The sequence below is a fragment of the Primulina eburnea genome, chromosome 4 (assembly GCF_022965805.1).
Source record: "Primulina eburnea isolate SZY01 chromosome 4, ASM2296580v1, whole genome shotgun sequence".
Taxonomy (NCBI): Eukaryota; Viridiplantae; Streptophyta; class Magnoliopsida; order Lamiales; family Gesneriaceae; genus Primulina; species Primulina eburnea.
This window is the reverse complement of record NC_133104.1, coordinates 3,173,089-3,191,669: the sequence shown is the minus strand read 5'-3', so window position 1 is coordinate 3,191,669 and position 18,581 is coordinate 3,173,089. Positions and strand designations below refer to the sequence as shown.

The window sequence follows — 18,581 nt, the reverse complement described above, 5'->3', positions numbered from 1 at the left end:
TGTTTCTCTCCTTATGTTCAAAATGACCTCTACTGTATCATACTACACTATACCATATCATCTACTCATATCATATTATTTATTATTATATTATATTGTGTTGTATTATCATATCAACTATATATATTATATATATATATATATATGCATGTGATAAAATAATAAAAAACGCCACCATTAACTTCGTAGCAAACAAAAACAGAAACAAAAAGTGGACACCTTGAGCAGCAGTACTTTTCCAAGTACAAAATTTAATTTAATTGGTGTGTCATATATATATTTGTGTGTGTATGTGTAAGTATTCTGAGGACCATACATCACTTACCCGTTTCCCCCGGTTCTTTAAATCACATCACACGCCCCTCCCGATCTCTCACACATATTTTGCTTCTCACATCCTAATATAATTATTGAAGCAAAAAGGCAGAAAAACAATGGTACTGTGTTTAAAGTGGGTAATTTTTCTTGAATTTATATATGTAAGTATTTAATAATTTAATTGATTTATTTTTGTCTGTCTGATATATGACAGGAAGTAGAGAACCAGTTGGCCAGAACTTGGGACGGGTATGTCGATTGGAGGGGGAAGCCTGCTTTGAGGAGCAAACATGGCGGCATGCGACCTGTTTTCTTCGTTTTGGGTAAGTTTTTTACAGAAATATTGAGCAAAATGTTTTTCTTGCATGATTTTATATGTAAACAACAAATATATATTACTTTTTTTGATTTTATTTATGTGGCCTGAATATGTAGCTGAAGAATACTTCGTTTTGTCTTTGTTTTAAAATATAATTTTTTTTTAAAAAAGAAGAAATGATTCCAAATATATAGTTTGTCTGGTTTTTGGATTTTTCGAAAATCTAAATCGACGGCCAAATAAAAAACTACCTGTTTTGGTGCTTTTGCCTTCTGTTCATAAGGTAATGATTAAAAAATTGCTTTTTCCAGTAAGCTTTTGTTTTTGTAAAACTCACCCAAAAGGGAAAAAAAAGGGGAAGAAAAAACAAACTAAATTATCCTTTTCTTTTCTTCCTATATAAAAAATCCAAGCCATATTTTGAAATTCTGTGAATTATGTTTTCCCCCCTAATCAGGGCATAAAATGTTTGGTAACAGTTGCGGAGGTGTTAGAGAATTTGGCATATTTAGCAAATGCAAGCAACTTAGTGCTGTACCTATCGGAATACATGCATTTTGCACCGTCGGAATCAGCCAATTCCGTCACCAACTTTATGGGCACAGCGTTTCTTTTAGCCCTTCTCGGCGGCTTCCTCTCCGACGCCTTCTTCACCACTTATCACGTCTACTTGACAAGTGCAGTCGTCGAGTTTCTGGTATGCAAGTATCCTCCGACTCCATATCATAAAAATTATTAATTTTTGCCAATTTGATTTGGACTCGAACGCTCATAATAAATAAACATTATGAAAAAGTACCATTTATATAAGATTAAAAGCCAAAAAATATATCAAAATTAAGCTGTCCGCATCCTGAGAAATAGGAAACTTAATTTTTTGTGAATTGTGACACCTCTATACAACTTGCTACAAGTTGATGTTCATACAGTCATTTGCAAAATATTTGCATAGATTTTTTTTTTATAATTTATTAAAAAAATTATTAAGATTTAATATTCATTCGAATATATGTTTTTTTTTTTGGGTGGACATAATTTAAGTTAGTTAACAATTTTTTAATATTATGTAGAGATAATTTAATTTATTTCATATGTCCTTTTCTATTCATAAAACGCAATTTAATGCAGATGATAAATAGTCAACTAGTGATCCAAAAAATATGTTATATAACGATCATAACTCTTAACATATTTTGTTTTAACATCAAGATGCTTACGAGTCTCGTCGTTTTTTTGTTTGAATACTGATGTGTCTCTGCACATATTTCGTATTTATTTATATAATATTGTTTTGAAGCTAAATAAATTAATATATAATTTATTAAAAAAATTAGAGATGATTTTTATAAGATTATTTATGATTAGTTTAACAACTTTCTGAATAGAATTTTGATATGTGCATGTTGGGTATTTCATAAATTTGATATTTTGGTTATTTAGGACATTATTTTATTATGTGGATTGTCATCAGTATTAAATTAAATAAATAGTTTTTGGCTTGGTGCTACCACGCAAGCAACGTCATCTAATGCTTTTGGACCACTCGATTTGTCTCGATGACGTACAAAAATTTCAATATATGAACATGGGAGTTGTAAAACATACATGTCACAAGTTATATAAGGACCACCTACATGAAAATTACGCCAAATCAAGTATCTGCCAATACATATGTTTGATAGTTTGGGACGTAAACGAATCGAGTTGATATAAGAAAGTATGTGATTTTCATTAGAAACTATTGATCTCGAGTCAAATTCGAATCAAATTGAATATTTATTTTTAACCGAATTCGAGTATTATAATTTAATTCATACCCGACTTAATTCGGTTCTTGGCATCCAACTCACAATATATATAGTTCCCATTTTTTCTTCAAATTTTGAAAATATTTTGTATGGAAATATGAATGAGAAGGTGAATTATAAACAATATAAATTTGATAAATCAATATATTGGATAAGATGATGCACGTCATTAATTTTTTTTTATAGAACATGACTCAAACATTGGACAAAACAAATATGAATAATCAATTAATATCTTAACTTTGACACCAATCGGTGTATTAAAGACAAAAAATAAATAAAAAAACAGAGCCAATAAAACAAAAAAGTGGAAACAATAAATAAAAAGAAAGATAAACAAAGCAATATCAAGAAGTTCGTATGGATAGCATATTGTTGCATTAATTCGCATTTGATTCTTGTCGTATGATATTGTGAGCTTTGATTATTTAACAGGGTCTGGTAATACTCACAATTCAAGCAGAAATCGGATCCCTGAAGCCCACAAAATGTGACCCATCCAATCAGAACATCCCCTGCCGGAAAGTGCATGGAACAAAGGCTGCAATGCTCTTCTTAGGCCTCTATCTAGTAGCACTCGGCGTCGGAGGCATTAAGGGGTCATTGCCATCCCATGGAGCCGAACAGTTCGATGAAGACACACTGCAAGGAAGGAAGCAAAGATCGACTTTCTTCAACTATTTCGTGTTTTCCCTCGCGTGTGGTGCACTAGTTGCCGTGACGTTGGTTGTGTGGATAGAAGATAACAAGGGTTGGCAATGGGGATTTGGGGTTGCCACGTTGGCCGTGTTTTTGTCCATACCGGTGTTTCTTGCTGGTTCTTCGTGGTACCGGAATAGGATTCCTGTTGGAAGCCCACTCACAACTATATGTAAGGTATGCGATAGCCTCGACAATAAGATTCTTTGATGGTTTTGATCCTCTAATACGACTCGGCTTTTTTATCCTCTAATACGACTCGGCCATGGTTTCTTGAACAGGTTCTGATTGCTGCATCGATGAATACTTGCATGCCAAGCAGCACTTCCAGCAAAGTCATCGTTAATATGACCACAAGCCCGTCTGAAGATTTGGCCTTGGAGGACGAACGAGCTGCAGAGAGTGAGAAGATAATGAATACAGCTGATTCTGCCTCAAAAACCCTCAAGTTTCTGGACAGAGCAGCTGCGCAAAACTCGGCCAGTGGCATGCTAAAATGCTCGGTACGAGAAGTGGAAGAAGTCAAGATTGTCCTGTCGGTCCTCCCCATTTTTGCTTGCACCATCATGCTTAATTGCTGTCTTGCTCAGCTCTCCACATTCTCAGTCCAACAGGCTGCCACCATGAACACAAAGTTCGGTTCCTTAAAAGTCCCCCCTGCTTCTCTTCCCGTGTTCCCTGTGATATTCATCATTATTCTTGCCCCCATATATGACCATGTGATCATCCCATTTGCTAGAAAAGTGACGAAATCTGAGATGGGGATAACTCACCTACAGCGAATAGGAACAGGCTTACTCCTCTCCATCATAGCCATGGCTGTGGCTGCTCTGGTTGAGATCAAACGGAAGCGGGTAGCAACCGATTCAGGCCTACTCGACTCCACCAGGCCTTTGCCCATTTCATTTTTCTGGATCGCGTTTCAGTACTTGTTCCTTGGATCAGCTGATCTCTTCACCTTAGCAGGGCTACTTGAATTTTTCTTCACAGAAGCGCCTTCTAGCATGAGATCTTTGGCTACTGCTCTATCTTGGGCTTCACTAGCTATGGGGTATTACTTGAGCACCATGATTGTATCAATAGTAAACAGCGCCACTGGTGATTCGAGACACAAGCCATGGCTTTCAGGTGAGAATTTGAACGGCTACCACTTGGAGCGATTCTACTGGCTATTATGCATACTGAGTGTATTGAATATCATACATTATCTCTTCTGGGCTACCAGATACAAGTACAGATCAGCAGGGACTAACAAGTAACGAAGGCGCCGGAAATTTGCAGTATAAAGTGGCTAGTAGAGGCCATTTTCATGTAAATTCAGTGAAGATACGTGCAGTAATTACAAGTAAAATCATCTTGTTCGAGAAGAAGTGAAATATCTAACCCTTCACCGCCTTCTAAACAATGTCAAGCTCGAAGAGTGTAAATTAGAACACAACACAAAATTGCATCGTCACAGTTTAGATTATAGCTAGGATGGATAACCATGGCTTGAGGTATTAATTTGCAACGCGGATCTTGGAAAAAGCCTTTCAATTAAAGTAGAATCACAAGATCAAAAGACATGTTTTCAAGTCAAATAGTGCTATCTACATTGCATTGCCTACACCTCAAAATAGGCATCAACCTAAGCAATCGATCTTTGACTTAGGATTCAAATGCCTTAAAGCACATTATTTTCCTTCTGGCGTGAAGTATACAGTGGAAGACAACATGACATTAAAACAAAAGTTCGATACACTGATTAGGAAGTACTAGCACCCGACAAGCTTCTCACAGCGACTTTGACAGCACCCACGACACTTAGTTGCCGAATATGAGGACTCAACTCATGTGTTTCGTAATTTTTGCCACTATCGTCTATCTGAATTCCAACAAAGTACGCCACCTACGCAAATAACAAGATGTGAAATGAGGTCTTCAACCAGGGGAAGTTCAATGATGGAAGAGTCAGAGAGACCAAGAAAACCTTGGCGCCCTCCGGCAACCATGCACACTATCCACCAAAAAAACCCAACCTTATTTTATCATCAGGATTCGTTCCTTAAATAAACTCAAGAATGCAAACAAAAGATTTCACAAGTCGGTGGCAGAGCCTTTCCCCAGTGTTTTTGTTTACGATAAAATCAAATTTAATGATCTATCATATGGGGAAAAAAGGAAAAAAATTTGTAACAACAACCCGTTTATTCTTTGTGGTACGACGATAGAATTGTGACACTTGAGTTATTGTGTAATTAAAAAGATTTAAATTGTATCGTTATTATCGACTTAGATTTTTTATAAAGAAGGAATTGTTCAGTTTAACATTTGATGTAAAAAAAATTCTCACATGTTCAAGTACAATTCATTACAAGTTGATGCAATTAGTAGGATATGACCATGCAACCTTATATCTCACAATGTCGCAAAACAATCTAAATGTACATCTTGGCTGCTTTACAATTTAGGAGATTTAAATCACACTATTTCCATAATCTTTTGACATTTTTGGCTCTACAACAATACGATAACAGGGCTAGTTAATTTCACGAAATTTAAATGTCATCCCATTATTGACTATGCTCACTACGAGTTACCATATATTCAATTATTACATACACGCCAAAAGACTAAATGAGTAGACACTCAGGTACCCGAATTTTGAATTAAAATATTAACAGAGAAGAAAAAATTATGACGAGATTTCTTGTAAATTGAGTATGTTGGATCCTCAAAACTATCTAGCAAGTAAATAACTTAAAAGACCATGAATCAATTTCTGTAATCATACAACAAAAGTAATCACTTCAAAGTCATTGGGATTTAATGGGGAAAAAACTCCATTTGGATAGCACGTGAAGGAAAAAAAAGGTAAATTTGTTTCAACAAAAGCGACAATTGTGCTCCACTGAAAGTTTCATGTAATTATCTAAATAAAGAATGAGAATGTCATTCATCGGCGAGGATTTGTAACCATGATTCGTGTGTGCATTCAGGAAGATAAGACATGAAATGATGCAGGTACCAGATATGACCACAGCAGTTGATAAGATAATGCGTGAAATACAAGTACAACACACAAACAATAAGCCGCAAAATGATTTGTTAATAACTTCATAAAAATCATGTTAAATAAACTAAAGTTTGAAGGCAGTTAACGTTAACTCAGAATAATTTTTTTTGGGATGTTAGAAAGATGAAATTTCCGAGATAAATAGTAAATCGGAGGAAGAAAGGGAGAGTTTAGTAATAATACAAAAGTAGAGCTGATAAAAAAGTTAACCCATTTGAAGATAAGAACGTATCATAAATTTCTTAACGGAAAATGTACTGATACGAACAAAAAATACCTTTCCAGAAGCATTCCGAACTGCTGAAATATGAAGAAAATTCCAAAATGGAGTCCTATCTTTTCTGGAAGCACAAACCAAGATGTAAGGTCAAGTAAAAAACTTCATACAAACTAGCTGTTACAAAGTGGTGTCAGTCATCAACCTGTAATTTAGGATACGTACTGTACACGATTGCTCGGTTTGAATGCATGCCTTCATCTACAGAATAAGAACAAAAAACCACCCTATCTAAATTTTATTTTCTTTCCTTTCTAGTCGAGGGACAGCACACAATATGTTAATAACATTAAAACTGTAAAACCTGGAGACTAAAGATGCACCACGGATTATAGCTATTAGTAACATTGCAACTCAACTGTTTAAACCATCTAATAGCCTGATCATCACGTTCTGGTTGCAGCACTATACAACCACACAGAAACCATGGGAGTTTGCCGTCCCAACCAGAAAAAAAAGAAAGAAAACTTATTAAAAGATGAATGCAACCACCTGAAATTGGGTCGAGGGATCTGTATCAGCCCCACTCAAAAATCGGCAATTTTGCCCCAGTACTTCATGCCTTCCATAGCCTAAACATGATTTTGGAAATATATTAAAACAGGACGCATATATTTTCGATTCATTAACAGATCAATATAAAACTTCGTTCTCAAGCTAGAAAAGTGCTAACAAGACAGAAAAAATTTATTCAACAAACTCGTAAGTTTCAAGCATTTCGAATACCTGTTAGTTTAAAAAACACCTCACTTGCATAAACTATTGGCATATCAAGTAAGGATGCATCAGTTCTGCAGCGTAGCATAAATGTAAGGTAGCACATCAAAAGATATTCCTTGCAATTAACATAAGCTGATTTTAGGAATTTGAAATACGAAACAACTCACAATACAAAGCTTTGTTTGATTCTACCGAGGGATAAATTTAAGGATGCATCAAGACGGCTGTTCCCAGAGAAGTAACATCTTTGCCGACTAATCACTTTCCTGGTCAACTCACTGTATTGTATTAGCACCGATAAAATGTTATTAATTGCTGCAGTAGCTTTGGTCTTCTGTAACTCCGATGCTTCACAAGACTCATTAATCTCAACTTCTTCTTTTTCTGATAAATTTATATAATATCACGACAGGTAATAAAATAGTTCCAAAGAGAACATTACCAAACTAGCCAATCCATAACAAAGTGGAACCACAGTGACAAAAGCATTAGAGTATCATAGAGACACAGGAAAACTATGATCTCAATCAGAAAGCAACATTTCCTTCATCATTTATTAATTATCATACAAGTAATGATGAATCTCACTCTTAGCTCAATGCGAAATGTAAATTGATCGACATAACAATGAATTTAGCAGCAAAACATTTGATAAAATTGATACTTATGGTCCACGAACCATATAGCAATAATTAACACGAGATTTTCAAAGATTCAAGTTAGTTGGTAATAAAAACAATTCTTCACATACAAACACTGAATTATAAACAATTAAACATGGTCACTGAAAAAATCAAAAGCAAACCTCTACTATCATGACTTAATATAGATCCCAAAGCTGAATTATATGCTAGTTTCAAGGCCGAATCCGAGCACACCTCCCTTCTGCAACACCTGAACATGGAACCACAAATTCCTCCACCATCTTCACTTAAATTCATTTCACTCCGATTTCCAATCCTTGGTTTCCTCAAAACAGGCACTTGAATACCCACAAAATGAATCACCCTACCATCCTCCTTACTATAAACAGGACATATTTGAAACAACATCCAAAAGGGTGTCCCATCTTTCCTATAATTCAACAAACTAATCTCCATAGCTCTCTCATTCCGAATCGCCTCCCGAATCAACATAATCGATCTTCTATCAGTTTCCGGCCCCTGAAACATCCTTCCATTCCTCCCAATCACCTCATCTTTCGAATAACCAAACATGTTCAAGAACCCATTTGACGCGAACACGATTGGGTGTCCGGAAATGCAAGGGTCAGTTATGGTGAAACTATCAGGCAATTCATTAAGTGTTTCCCTCACCCGTCCTGTGTATCTCAAATCAAATGATTGTTCAATCAATCCCAGTTGTGATTCCATATTAAAAATATTAACTTTACCTCAAAAATCGAATATTTATGAGCAAAGAGTAATCCCAATCCCATGTGTTTTGTACCTTAACCCTAGAAAAAAACTTAATTATCTCAAGAATTTCAGTTTCGGCCCATCGAACAAACCCATAAAATACCAAGTTCGTCAAAAAATAGAAAAACCATAAACCGAGCAAACACAAAATGTGAAAGAAAAGAAAAAAACAAATTGTCCAATTCAAAGAATCCTCGTGGATTTCAACTTAAATGTAAAAAACAAGAAAATAAGGTCACTGTGCCTCAACTATAGTGGAACTCCGCGATTGAATGATCATTCAACAAAAGAACAAGATAGATATTTCTTCTGAGAAACGATGACTAAGAAGGAAAAAAAAAGAGCGCACACAACACAAACTACAAATATCCCAAATAAACCACCGATTCAAATAAACGAAACTTTCTAGTGGATACCCATCAATAACTGTAGATGCATGAGCTTCTTACGTCTATATAATCTTAAATCTCTAAAATTCAACGGAAAAAAAGGTTCCAAGAGTTTTCAGATATCGTGTACAATCATGCAAAGCTAAAGGATTTTTAGCTTAGAATAATTTACTCGTAACAGCGTTAATGAAACGTGAGCACTGTAATTAGGATAAAATAATTTTTGGCAAGAAAGTTACCAAAAAAAAAAAAGATGAAAACGATAAGTTTGATTAGAACGTACGAGGGGACTGAACCAGGGACCCGCGTGAACTCGGGGAGAGGAATCCAATACGAAACATTAAAGATCATTCCAGTTCTTTTCTTTTCTTTTTTTAAATCATTATAATTATGATAAAATCGCCAAAGAATATAGTAGTTTACTACCATTTCTTTTGGAAGCTCGATCTTGAATAAAATGTAACATCTGTTACTTAAAATAAAACTGAAATCTTTTTTTTAATAAAATTATGACCAAAATTACATACACTCCTAAATATATAAATAAGTTAATCATGCTTTTTAAAAGCATCCGATCACTGAATAAAAATAACCACAGTAAAATAAAATCTTAAAATGTATTCAATCTCATAGTCTTCGGTTCTAAGAGAAAAACTTGAGCGTAATACCAAAAGTTTCGCAATTCAACAACATAAAACAAGTTTCAAAATCATTTCAACATAACATTTAGACCAATGACTCATAATCGTATTATGCGGAATGCAAGGTCCTCAGTTTATCAAGTGCATCTCCAGCTCTGCCTACTCAGTCTCCACATCCTCATGATCATAAGCATAAATCACAACTAGTGAGTTAAACTCAACACACCTGAACCATAATAAAAAGTACATATACATATCACGCAACACTGACAAGTACTATCAAAATAAGTTTCTTGATCATTAAAAACATAAACTTAAACATATTCAAATCATGTTTCATCATATACGTATTCATTTTCTTTTATTGAATTCAGATTATTAGTTGTGACTTTCGTATTAGTTCAAAGTTGATGGATCCATTTACGTATAACCGCGGTACCCGGCAGGAGGACATCAGTGACAGTATTACCCATCCACTCAGTATTGACCTTACATGTTCGTGTTCGTATTAGTCACAACCAACTCACCTTCTTCAAAAACATGTCATCGTATTTATCACTTATCAAAATTCATGCATAAACATACATTTATTAAAAACAAGAATGCAACGTATGTATCAGTATTCTCATAAAAGTTCATATTCATAATTAACATATACATTTTAAACATGCATTTTCAGCTATCAGAGCACTGCCAGAACTGCTAACCCGACCCGCTCAAGCTTATCAAACTCCTTAAAGATACTTCTAATCATTTTCATTTTTTGTTTCAGGGTGTAGACTGGAGTCCCATTTAACCCGAATTAACCTGAGACTTGATCAAATTTTAACCATAGTTCAACGACTCCTAACCAAACTCCATATGACTCAACTTAAACAATTTATAACCACAAACACAGGGGTATAACTTACTGAAACCCCAAAACGAACAATATCCACAAAAATCTCGAAAGATACGTACATAGGGGTATAACTTACTGCAGTCAGATTACGTCGTTCGAATTTCTAGACTTACATAAAATCTTTTATTTTATAAATTAAAATCAAATATTTTTATTTCAAAATTTTTCCCGCATAATTTCACCTATATCAAATTTGGCACTCAGGTTTGAGTTTGTCAAGGTCACACAAGAGAGAAATACCCGAGCAATCGAGCTCATACTTCATCATCCGAGCCGAAATTTAATAAATATGACGGTTAATTCACAGTCCTACTAATGCAAAATACCTGATAAAGCTCATTGATAAGCACAAATTATATAGCGTTTTAGGGTCTTTATTTTGTCGTATTCGAGCTTATCTGGCGTTTTTATTCCGGGTTTTGCGCTTAATTCGTCTCATTATGGCTATTTGCAGGTTTGACCAAAAGATGATAAAAGCCAAAGAAAAGAAAGAAAAGTCAAACTTCGCAAGGCCACGTCAGAAATACCCGGAGAAATAGGAAAAACAAGAGAAAGGGCCAAAGTCCAGACACATACACGGACCCCGTGCAAGGGTCCGTGTCTAAAGAAGCCAAGAGAATAATTTATTCGAGCCACTCCGGACCCAAAGACGGACCCCGTGCAGGGGTCCGTGTCAAGAAACAACCGAGAAAAGAAAATTGCGCGATCATCCGGACCTTCACCCGGACCCCTACACGGGGTCCGTGTCCAGCATCTCCCAGACATATAATTAAATCGCGACTACACGGACCCGAAGCCGGAGGTAGACACGGGGTCCGTGTACCCTAGTTTGAGATCAGATTTCGCGAAGATTTGGAAGAATAAAGGAAAGAAATTTAGAGATTGAGGGGGACTTTCTGGGACGCAGAACCCTTAGCAGCCGACTTTTGGGAGAAAATGCGAAAAATTTCCTGACTCTTGAAGACGGTGACGGCTTGGGAGAAAATCGGGAGAGACGAGAGGAAATCGCGCGCTTCACACGCAAGACCCGCACATCATCACTGAGATTTTCTCTTCTCTTTTATTTTCGTAATTTCAGACATGAATTCAAACATTAGATTTGATTTTAGTTTTGAATTTATGGAGTAGTTTCTCTGTTGATCGGGACCACGATTGGGACAAACGATTGATTTGTTTATTCATTGGATCGTTTGATTAATAAAATTGTTTCTTGTTATTGATTAATATTTGCATAATTTTCATGCTTTTAATTTGGCCAATTAATTGCATGTTGTTGTTTGATCTTGACTCGAAAGAAAATAGATTGAATTTAGCTTCAAAAATATTAATCAACACACGGTTAAATCGACTAGAAATAGTATTCGATTTCAGTGTGCGATTTTAGGCGACAGCTGCGATTCTATCATTGTTAAATGCGTTTTTGTTTAATTAAATTCAATTAGAAATAATTGGACTGTTAAATGAAAATAGGATTATAAATTCTAGAAATAAATTTATAATTAAATTAGAGAATTGCATCGTGACAGCGAATAACCTGTGGTTAAATTATTCCAGTGCGTGATAAAATCTGAGTTTGTTACCGTTGTGTGTCCCGGTCACTTTATTTAAATTCGAAAACCCCCGAGTTCCAAGCGTTTCTGTTAATCTGATTCTAGTCATCTACTTATCATAAATTAGTTCAATTTAATTAATTTAAATAATCATCAATTCACTTTTTATCGTTGCCTAGATTAAATCAAATAATAAATTCTTGGTACTTAAATAATAGTCTCTGTGGGATCGATACTTGGACTGTTCGTCCATTTACTATAACTTGACCTAGTCCGCTTGCTAGGATTATTCCCAACCGAAATCGTCGGTCAAGTTTTTGGCGCCGTTGCCGGGGACTATTTATTTAATATTAGGATAAATTATTTGTTTGAGACTAGGCTTTTATTCTTAGTTTTAAATTTTTCAGTTATTCTATTCTTTAGTATTTTAATTAATTTTGTTTCAGTTTTTCTTATTATATACTCTTTTGGTGCTTAAATTGTGCACTTAAATTTTTGATTTCAGGGGTTAGCTCGTGTTATATGAACCGTGCTCAGGACGTCAAAAATCTAGTGCCACTTGATCTGGAGATTGAAAGCACCCTTCGCAGCATCCGCAGAAATCGAAGGAACAACAACCTGTCTTTTGAGTCCGAGTCTGAAGCAGAACCTGAAATAGATCTTAAACCAGAATTCGAAGGAATGGCCGGAGAAGAGGATGAACGTACATTGATGGAACTTCATCGGCCAGCATTTGGAGGTTATGGGTCTAGTATCATCCGCCCTACGATTCAGGCAAATTCATTCGAGCTGAAGCCAGGCATCATCCAGATGATCCAAATGCAAGTAAAGTTCGGTGGAGCACCATCTGAAGACCCCAATGCACATCTGGAGAATTTTCTGTCAATCTGTGATACGATCAAGTGCAATGGGGTGAGTACTGATGCCATACGACTCAGACTATTTCCATTCTCCTTGCAAGGAGAAGCTATGGAGTGGCTTCGCGACCTTCCAGCTGGTTATATCACTACTTGGGATGGGCTAGTTGAGTTCTTCATGCACAGGTATTTTCCCCCTACTAAGATTACACAACTGCGAAATGAAATCACTTCATTTAGACAGAGAGATGGGGAATCACTGAATTCAGCATGGGCGAGGTTTAAAAAGATGTTGAGAATGTGCCCGAGACATGGTTTTTCAGTAGGCCAACAGGTGGAGACATTTTACTATGGGGTAGATCCTTCTGTGAGATCTATGCTTGATGCGGCAGCAAATGGGAGTCTATACAGGAAAACGCCAACCGCAGCGCTCGAAATCATATCTAATATGGCCGAGAGCAATGTGGGTTGGCAAGACAACCGCAGGGAGAAGAAAGTAGGATTCCTTGAGATGGATGCTTTAACAGCGATTACAGCAAAACTTGATGGATTGACACATCAGATGTCACAGTTACAAGCGCAGAAGTCAATACCAGTCAAGTCAGTGAATCAGATCCAAGGAAATGCTGAAATGGGTGGTGGCCCATCTTGCGACATGCCATTCATGCCGGATATTCCTTGTGAGGAAATACAGTGTTTTGGAGGGGATTCAGTAAATTATTTGGGAAACCAGGGGCGTCAGCAGAACAATCCATACAGTTTCTCGTACAATCCAGGCTGGAGGAATCATCCAAATTTCGGGTGGAGACAGTCAGAAAATGCTGTTGTGCCATTACAGTTTAATCCTCCACAGCATCCTACACAGCAAAGGCCTCCTCAACAACCACCTAAACCTCCACAAGGTGCTGGACCTTCTATGCCACCCGGTTTTAAGCCACAAGATGGCAAGTCAAACCTTGAGGACATGCTTGCAAAGTACATAGCAGGGAATGAGATGAGATGGCAAAATCATGATGCCATGATGCAAAGAGTGGAGACTCAACTAGGACAGCTAGCGACACAAATGTCTACACGAGCTCCGGGTTCACTACCTAGTGACACGGAAAAGAATCCTAAAGGTGTCAATGCAGTCACGGTGACGTCTCCTATAAAGCAAGAGGTGGTTGATGTCGATAATTATGCGAAGGAGAAGGAATTATCAAAGCAAGGATCCAATGACATGAAGGAGAAAGGTAAGTCCCTAAACTTGAACTCCAATATTGATATTAATTCGCTCCCTTTTCCCCAACGAGCTAAGCAACTGCAATTGGATACTCAATTTTCAAAATTCCTTGAAATTTTCAAAAAGCTGCACATAAATATCCCATTTGCAGAAGCTTTAGCTCAAATGCCCTCATATGCAAAATTTCTTAAAGAAATCTTATCAAACAAGAGGAAATTGGTTGACTTTGAGACAGTTAAGCTTTCGGAGGAATGTTCTGCTATTTTACAAAATAAATTACCTCCAAAGCTTAAGGATCCAGGTAGTTTCTCTATCCCTTGTACCATAGGAACTTCATTTTTTGCTAAAGCCTTGTGTGATTTAGGTGCAAGCATTAATTTGATGCCTTATTCATGTTTTGAGAAACTAGGAATAGGTGAAGTGAAACCAACTACAATTTCTCTACAGTTAGCTGATAGATCAATTAAATTTCCTAGGGGAGTTGTAGAGGATGTGTTGGTGAAAGTTGACAAGTTTATTTTTCCAGTGGATTTTGTTGTGTTAGACATGGAAGAGGATCGTGAGATTCCTCTAATTTTAGGAAGACCATTTTTAGCCACTGGGAAAGCTCTGATAGATGTACAAAAGGGTGAGTTGGTATTGAGACTGAATGATGAGAGTGTGGTGTTTAATGTTTTTCAGTCCATCAAATATCCTAATGATAAATCTGATTGTTTTAGAATTGATGCTACTGACGAACTTGTTGAGTGCAGTTTGCAGGAATTGATCGGTGAAGATCCTTTGGAGTTTTGTTTGACTGATTCATGTTCAGGAGAGTTGGAGAATGATGATGTTAAGGAATACATGCTTTATCTGGAAGCAGGCAGACCGATCTCGAGAACGGTAAACTCTAGGATTGGGGAGCTTGGGCATGTCACAAGACCTTTAAGGTCATCCATTGAAGAAGCCCCAATCTTAGAGATGAAACATCTTCCCTCTCATTTGAAATATTTATTTTTGCTTGACAATGATAAACTGCCAGTAATTGTTTCATCTATCTTGACAGGTTTGGAGGAAGAAAAGCTGCTGCGAGTTCTGAGGGATAATATCAAAGCAATTGGTTGGAGCATTGCAGACATCAAAGGGATCAGTTCATCCATGTGCATGCACAAAATTCTGATGGAGACTGACCACAAGACTTCTACCCAACCTCAAAGACGACTGAACCCAGCTATGCAAGAGGTGGTAAAGAAAGATGTGATTAAGCTACTGGACGCAGGTATTATTTACCCGATTTCTGATAGTAGGTGGGTTAGTCCAGTGCAAGTAGTTCCGAAAAAGGGTGGGATCACTGTTGTCAAGAATGAGAATAATGAATTAATCCCTACTAGGACTGTTACAGGGTGGCGTGTTTGCATTGATTATAGAAAACTTAATGACGCCACCCGTAAAGACCACTTCCCCCTCCCTTTTATTGATCAAATGTTGGAAAGGTTAGCTGGGCATCCTTTTTACTGTTTCCTAGATGGTTATTCAGGTTATATGCAAATTCCTATTGACCCTGAAGATCAGGAGAAAACCACTTTTACTTGTCCTTATGGGACATTTGCATATAAACGAATGCCATTCGGTCTATGTAATGCACCAGCAACCTTCCAACGATGCATGATGGCAATTTTCCATGATATGATTGAGGATTTCATTGAAATATTTATGGACGATTTTTCTGTATTTGGCTCTTCATTCGATACTTGTTTGATTAATTTGTCTAAAGTTTTGGAGAGATGTGAGGAGTCAAATTTGGTGCTGAACTGGGAAAAATGTCACTTTATGGTGAGAGAGGGGATCGTGTTGGGGCATAAAATTTCTGAAAATGGAATCGAGGTTGATAAGGCTAAGATTGAAGTGATAGAGAAACTCCCTGCCCCAACAAACATCCGAGGAGTGCGTAGTTTTTTAGGACATGCAGGGTTTTATAGACGTTTTATCAAAGATTTTTCCTGCATTTCTAAGCCACTGACCAATTTACTGATAAAAGATGTGAAATTTGATTTTTCTGATGAGTGTGTGCAGGCATTTCAGGTCCTGAAGGAGAAGTTGATCACCGCACCAGTGATGATAGCACCTGATTGGGGGTCGCCATTTGAGGTGATGTGTGATGCAAGTGACACAGCTCTAGGGGCAGTGTTGGGCCAAAAACGGGATAAATGCATTCATGTCATCTACTATGCTAGTATGACACTGTCAGCCGCCCAACTGAACTATGCCACTACAGAGAAGGAGCTTCTTGCCGTGGTTTTTGCTCTTGATAAGTTTAGATCGTATCTGATAGGGAGCAAAGTAGTCGTGCATACTGACCATTCCGCCTTGAAATACTTGATGGCTAAAAAGGATGCAAAGCCAAGGCTAATTCGTTGGATTCTTCTTTTGCAGGAATTCGATTTGGACATCATCGATAGGAAGGGAACAGAGAACCAGGTTGCAGACCATCTTTCTCGTTTGGAGAATCCAAGTTCAGGTAATGCAATTATTCGTGATGACTTCCCAGACGAGCAACTCTTTGCAATCGACAGTTTACCATGGTATGCCGATTTTGTTAATTATCTATCAAGTAAGTTCATACCTCCCCATTTTACTTATCAACAAAAGAAGAAGTTTTTCTCAGATCTGAAATATTATTTGTGGGAGGATCCTTATTTGTTTAGAATATGTGCAGACGGTATAATCCGTAGATGTGTTCCCCAGGAAGAGGTAAGTGAAATTTTGTTTCATTGTCATGCTGGTCCGGCTGGGGGCCATCTTGGAGCAACTAGAACTGCGTCCAAAGTCCTCCAGTCTTGTTTTTATTGGCCTACTTTGTTTAAGGATGCGCATGAATATGTTACAAAATGTTCAAATTGTCAGCGCACAGGTAATATCTCTAGAAGACATGAAATGCCTCTTAATAATATTTTGGTTTGTGAGATATTTGATGTTTGGGGTATAGATTTCATGGGGCCGTTCCCGGTTTCTTTTGGGAACAAGTACATTTTGGTGGCTGTGGACTATGTGTCTAAATGGGTAGAGGCTACTACATGCAAAACTAATGACTCTAGGGTTGTTGTTCAATTTCTTATGAAAAATATTTTCTCACGTTTCGGCACACCTAGAGCCATTATTAGCGATGGAGGTACGCATTTTTGTAATCGTCAGTTTGACAGTCTGTTGGCTAAGTATGGGGTCCGACATAAGGTGGCAACACCTTATCACCCCCAAACTAGTGGCCAAGTCGAGGTTTCAAATAGAGAACTGAAACGCATTCTTGAGAAGACTGTCGGTGCTTCGAGGAAAGAATGGTCTAGAAAACTCGACGATGCACTTTGGGCGTACCGCACTGCGTTCAAAACCCCCATTGGCATGTCTCCTTTTAAATTGCTGTATGGGAAATCGTGTCACCTACCTGTTGAACTTGAACATAAGGCTTACTGGGCGACTAAATTTTTGAATTTTGATGCTAAAGCCACAGGTGATGATAGAGTGCTGCAGTTGAATGAATTGGATGAGTTTCGGTTGGAGGCGTATGAGAATGCCAAGCTTTACAAAGAGAAAACCAAACGCTGGCATGATCAGAACATTGTTGGTCGAGAATTTGTGGTGGGACAACATGTACTACTATACAATTCTCGACTGAAGTTGATGCCAGGTAAGTTGCGTTCACGGTGGTCAGGACCATATACCATCACGCAAGTGTTTCCTTATGGGACAGTGGAGATCACTAGCGAAGCTACCGGAGCGTTCAAGGTAAATGGGCATAGGCTGAAAGTTTACCATGGAGGTACAATCCCCGACGTGCAAACCACTGTGGATCTGCAGGATCCAAACTAAATAAGGGAGTACAGTCGGGCTATAGACTATAAATTTAGCGCTTGCTGGGAGGCAACCCAGTGTTTTGTTTTTTATTTTCGTTTTTATTTTAATTTTCGTTTTGTTTTATTCTTATCTCGTGAGCTGATCTCAGTGTTTGGTGGTGCAGGTAACTTATTCACCGGTGGCGGGATTTATAAGGCATGGGATTCTATAAAAACGACGGATTCAGAACGCCAAATAGGCCAGGGAAGTTTCTGTACAATTCCTGCATCTTGTGTGCTTGGTTGCGTTTAAATTTTGTTGTGCAGATGTCTCGAATTATTCTTTCCTGGTTTGCATTATGTGTTGGGTCTAGAGTGCGTAGGGATTTATTTTCAAAAAAAAAAAAAAAAAAAAAAAAAAAAAATTTGGGGTGAAAATACCGAGTCTGAACGGACCCTGCCCCGGACCCCTACACGGGGTCCGTGTGTTTAGATATTCGAAAGAACCAATATCCCGAGTCTGAACGGACCACTTTCTTGACCCATACACGGGGTCCGTGTATTGAGCCTTCCAAGATGCCGAAAACCCGAGTCTGCACGG

The 18,581-nt window shown here is 37.4% G+C and overlaps 3 protein-coding genes across 4 annotated transcripts; 2 read left to right on the top strand and 1 right to left on the bottom strand.

Moving 5' to 3' along the window:
- Positions 1-310: 310 nt before the first annotated feature.
- On the top strand, positions 311-4,584 carry LOC140830639 (protein NRT1/ PTR FAMILY 4.6-like). The gene is made up of 5 exons (XM_073194051.1): positions 311-437; positions 533-641; positions 1,117-1,334; positions 2,881-3,321; positions 3,426-4,584. The coding sequence occupies exons 1-5, from the start codon at positions 435-437 to the stop codon at positions 4,401-4,403; spliced, it is 1,749 nt and encodes a 582-aa protein (XP_073050152.1). The 5' UTR covers positions 311-434; the 3' UTR covers positions 4,404-4,584.
- Positions 4,585-4,692: 108 nt separating this feature from the next.
- LOC140830640 (protein TWIN LOV 1-like) lies at positions 4,693-8,958 on the bottom strand. 2 transcript variants are annotated; one of them, XM_073194054.1, is made up of 7 exons: positions 8,002-8,958; positions 7,364-7,571; positions 7,203-7,267; positions 6,969-7,048; positions 6,622-6,677; positions 6,477-6,540; positions 4,693-5,032 (listed from the first exon to the last, which is right to left on the bottom strand). In XM_073194054.1, exons 1-7 carry the CDS (start codon positions 8,567-8,569, stop codon positions 4,889-4,891), a joined length of 1,185 nt encoding a protein of 394 aa, XP_073050155.1. In that variant the 5' UTR covers positions 8,570-8,958; the 3' UTR covers positions 4,693-4,888. The 2 variants fall into 2 exon arrangements, with proteins under 2 accessions (XP_073050155.1, XP_073050154.1); XM_073194053.1 differs by having other exon boundaries at positions 4,694-5,032; positions 7,364-7,580.
- A 3,659-nt stretch (positions 8,959-12,617) lies between these two features.
- On the top strand, positions 12,618-18,283 carry LOC140829609 (uncharacterized). Its single transcript, XM_073192922.1, has 3 exons — positions 12,618-14,184; positions 14,503-16,821; positions 17,119-18,283. The coding sequence occupies exons 1-3, from the start codon at positions 12,618-12,620 to the stop codon at positions 18,015-18,017; spliced, it is 4,785 nt and encodes a 1,594-aa protein (XP_073049023.1). The 3' UTR covers positions 18,018-18,283.
- Positions 18,284-18,581: the final 298 nt, after the last annotated feature.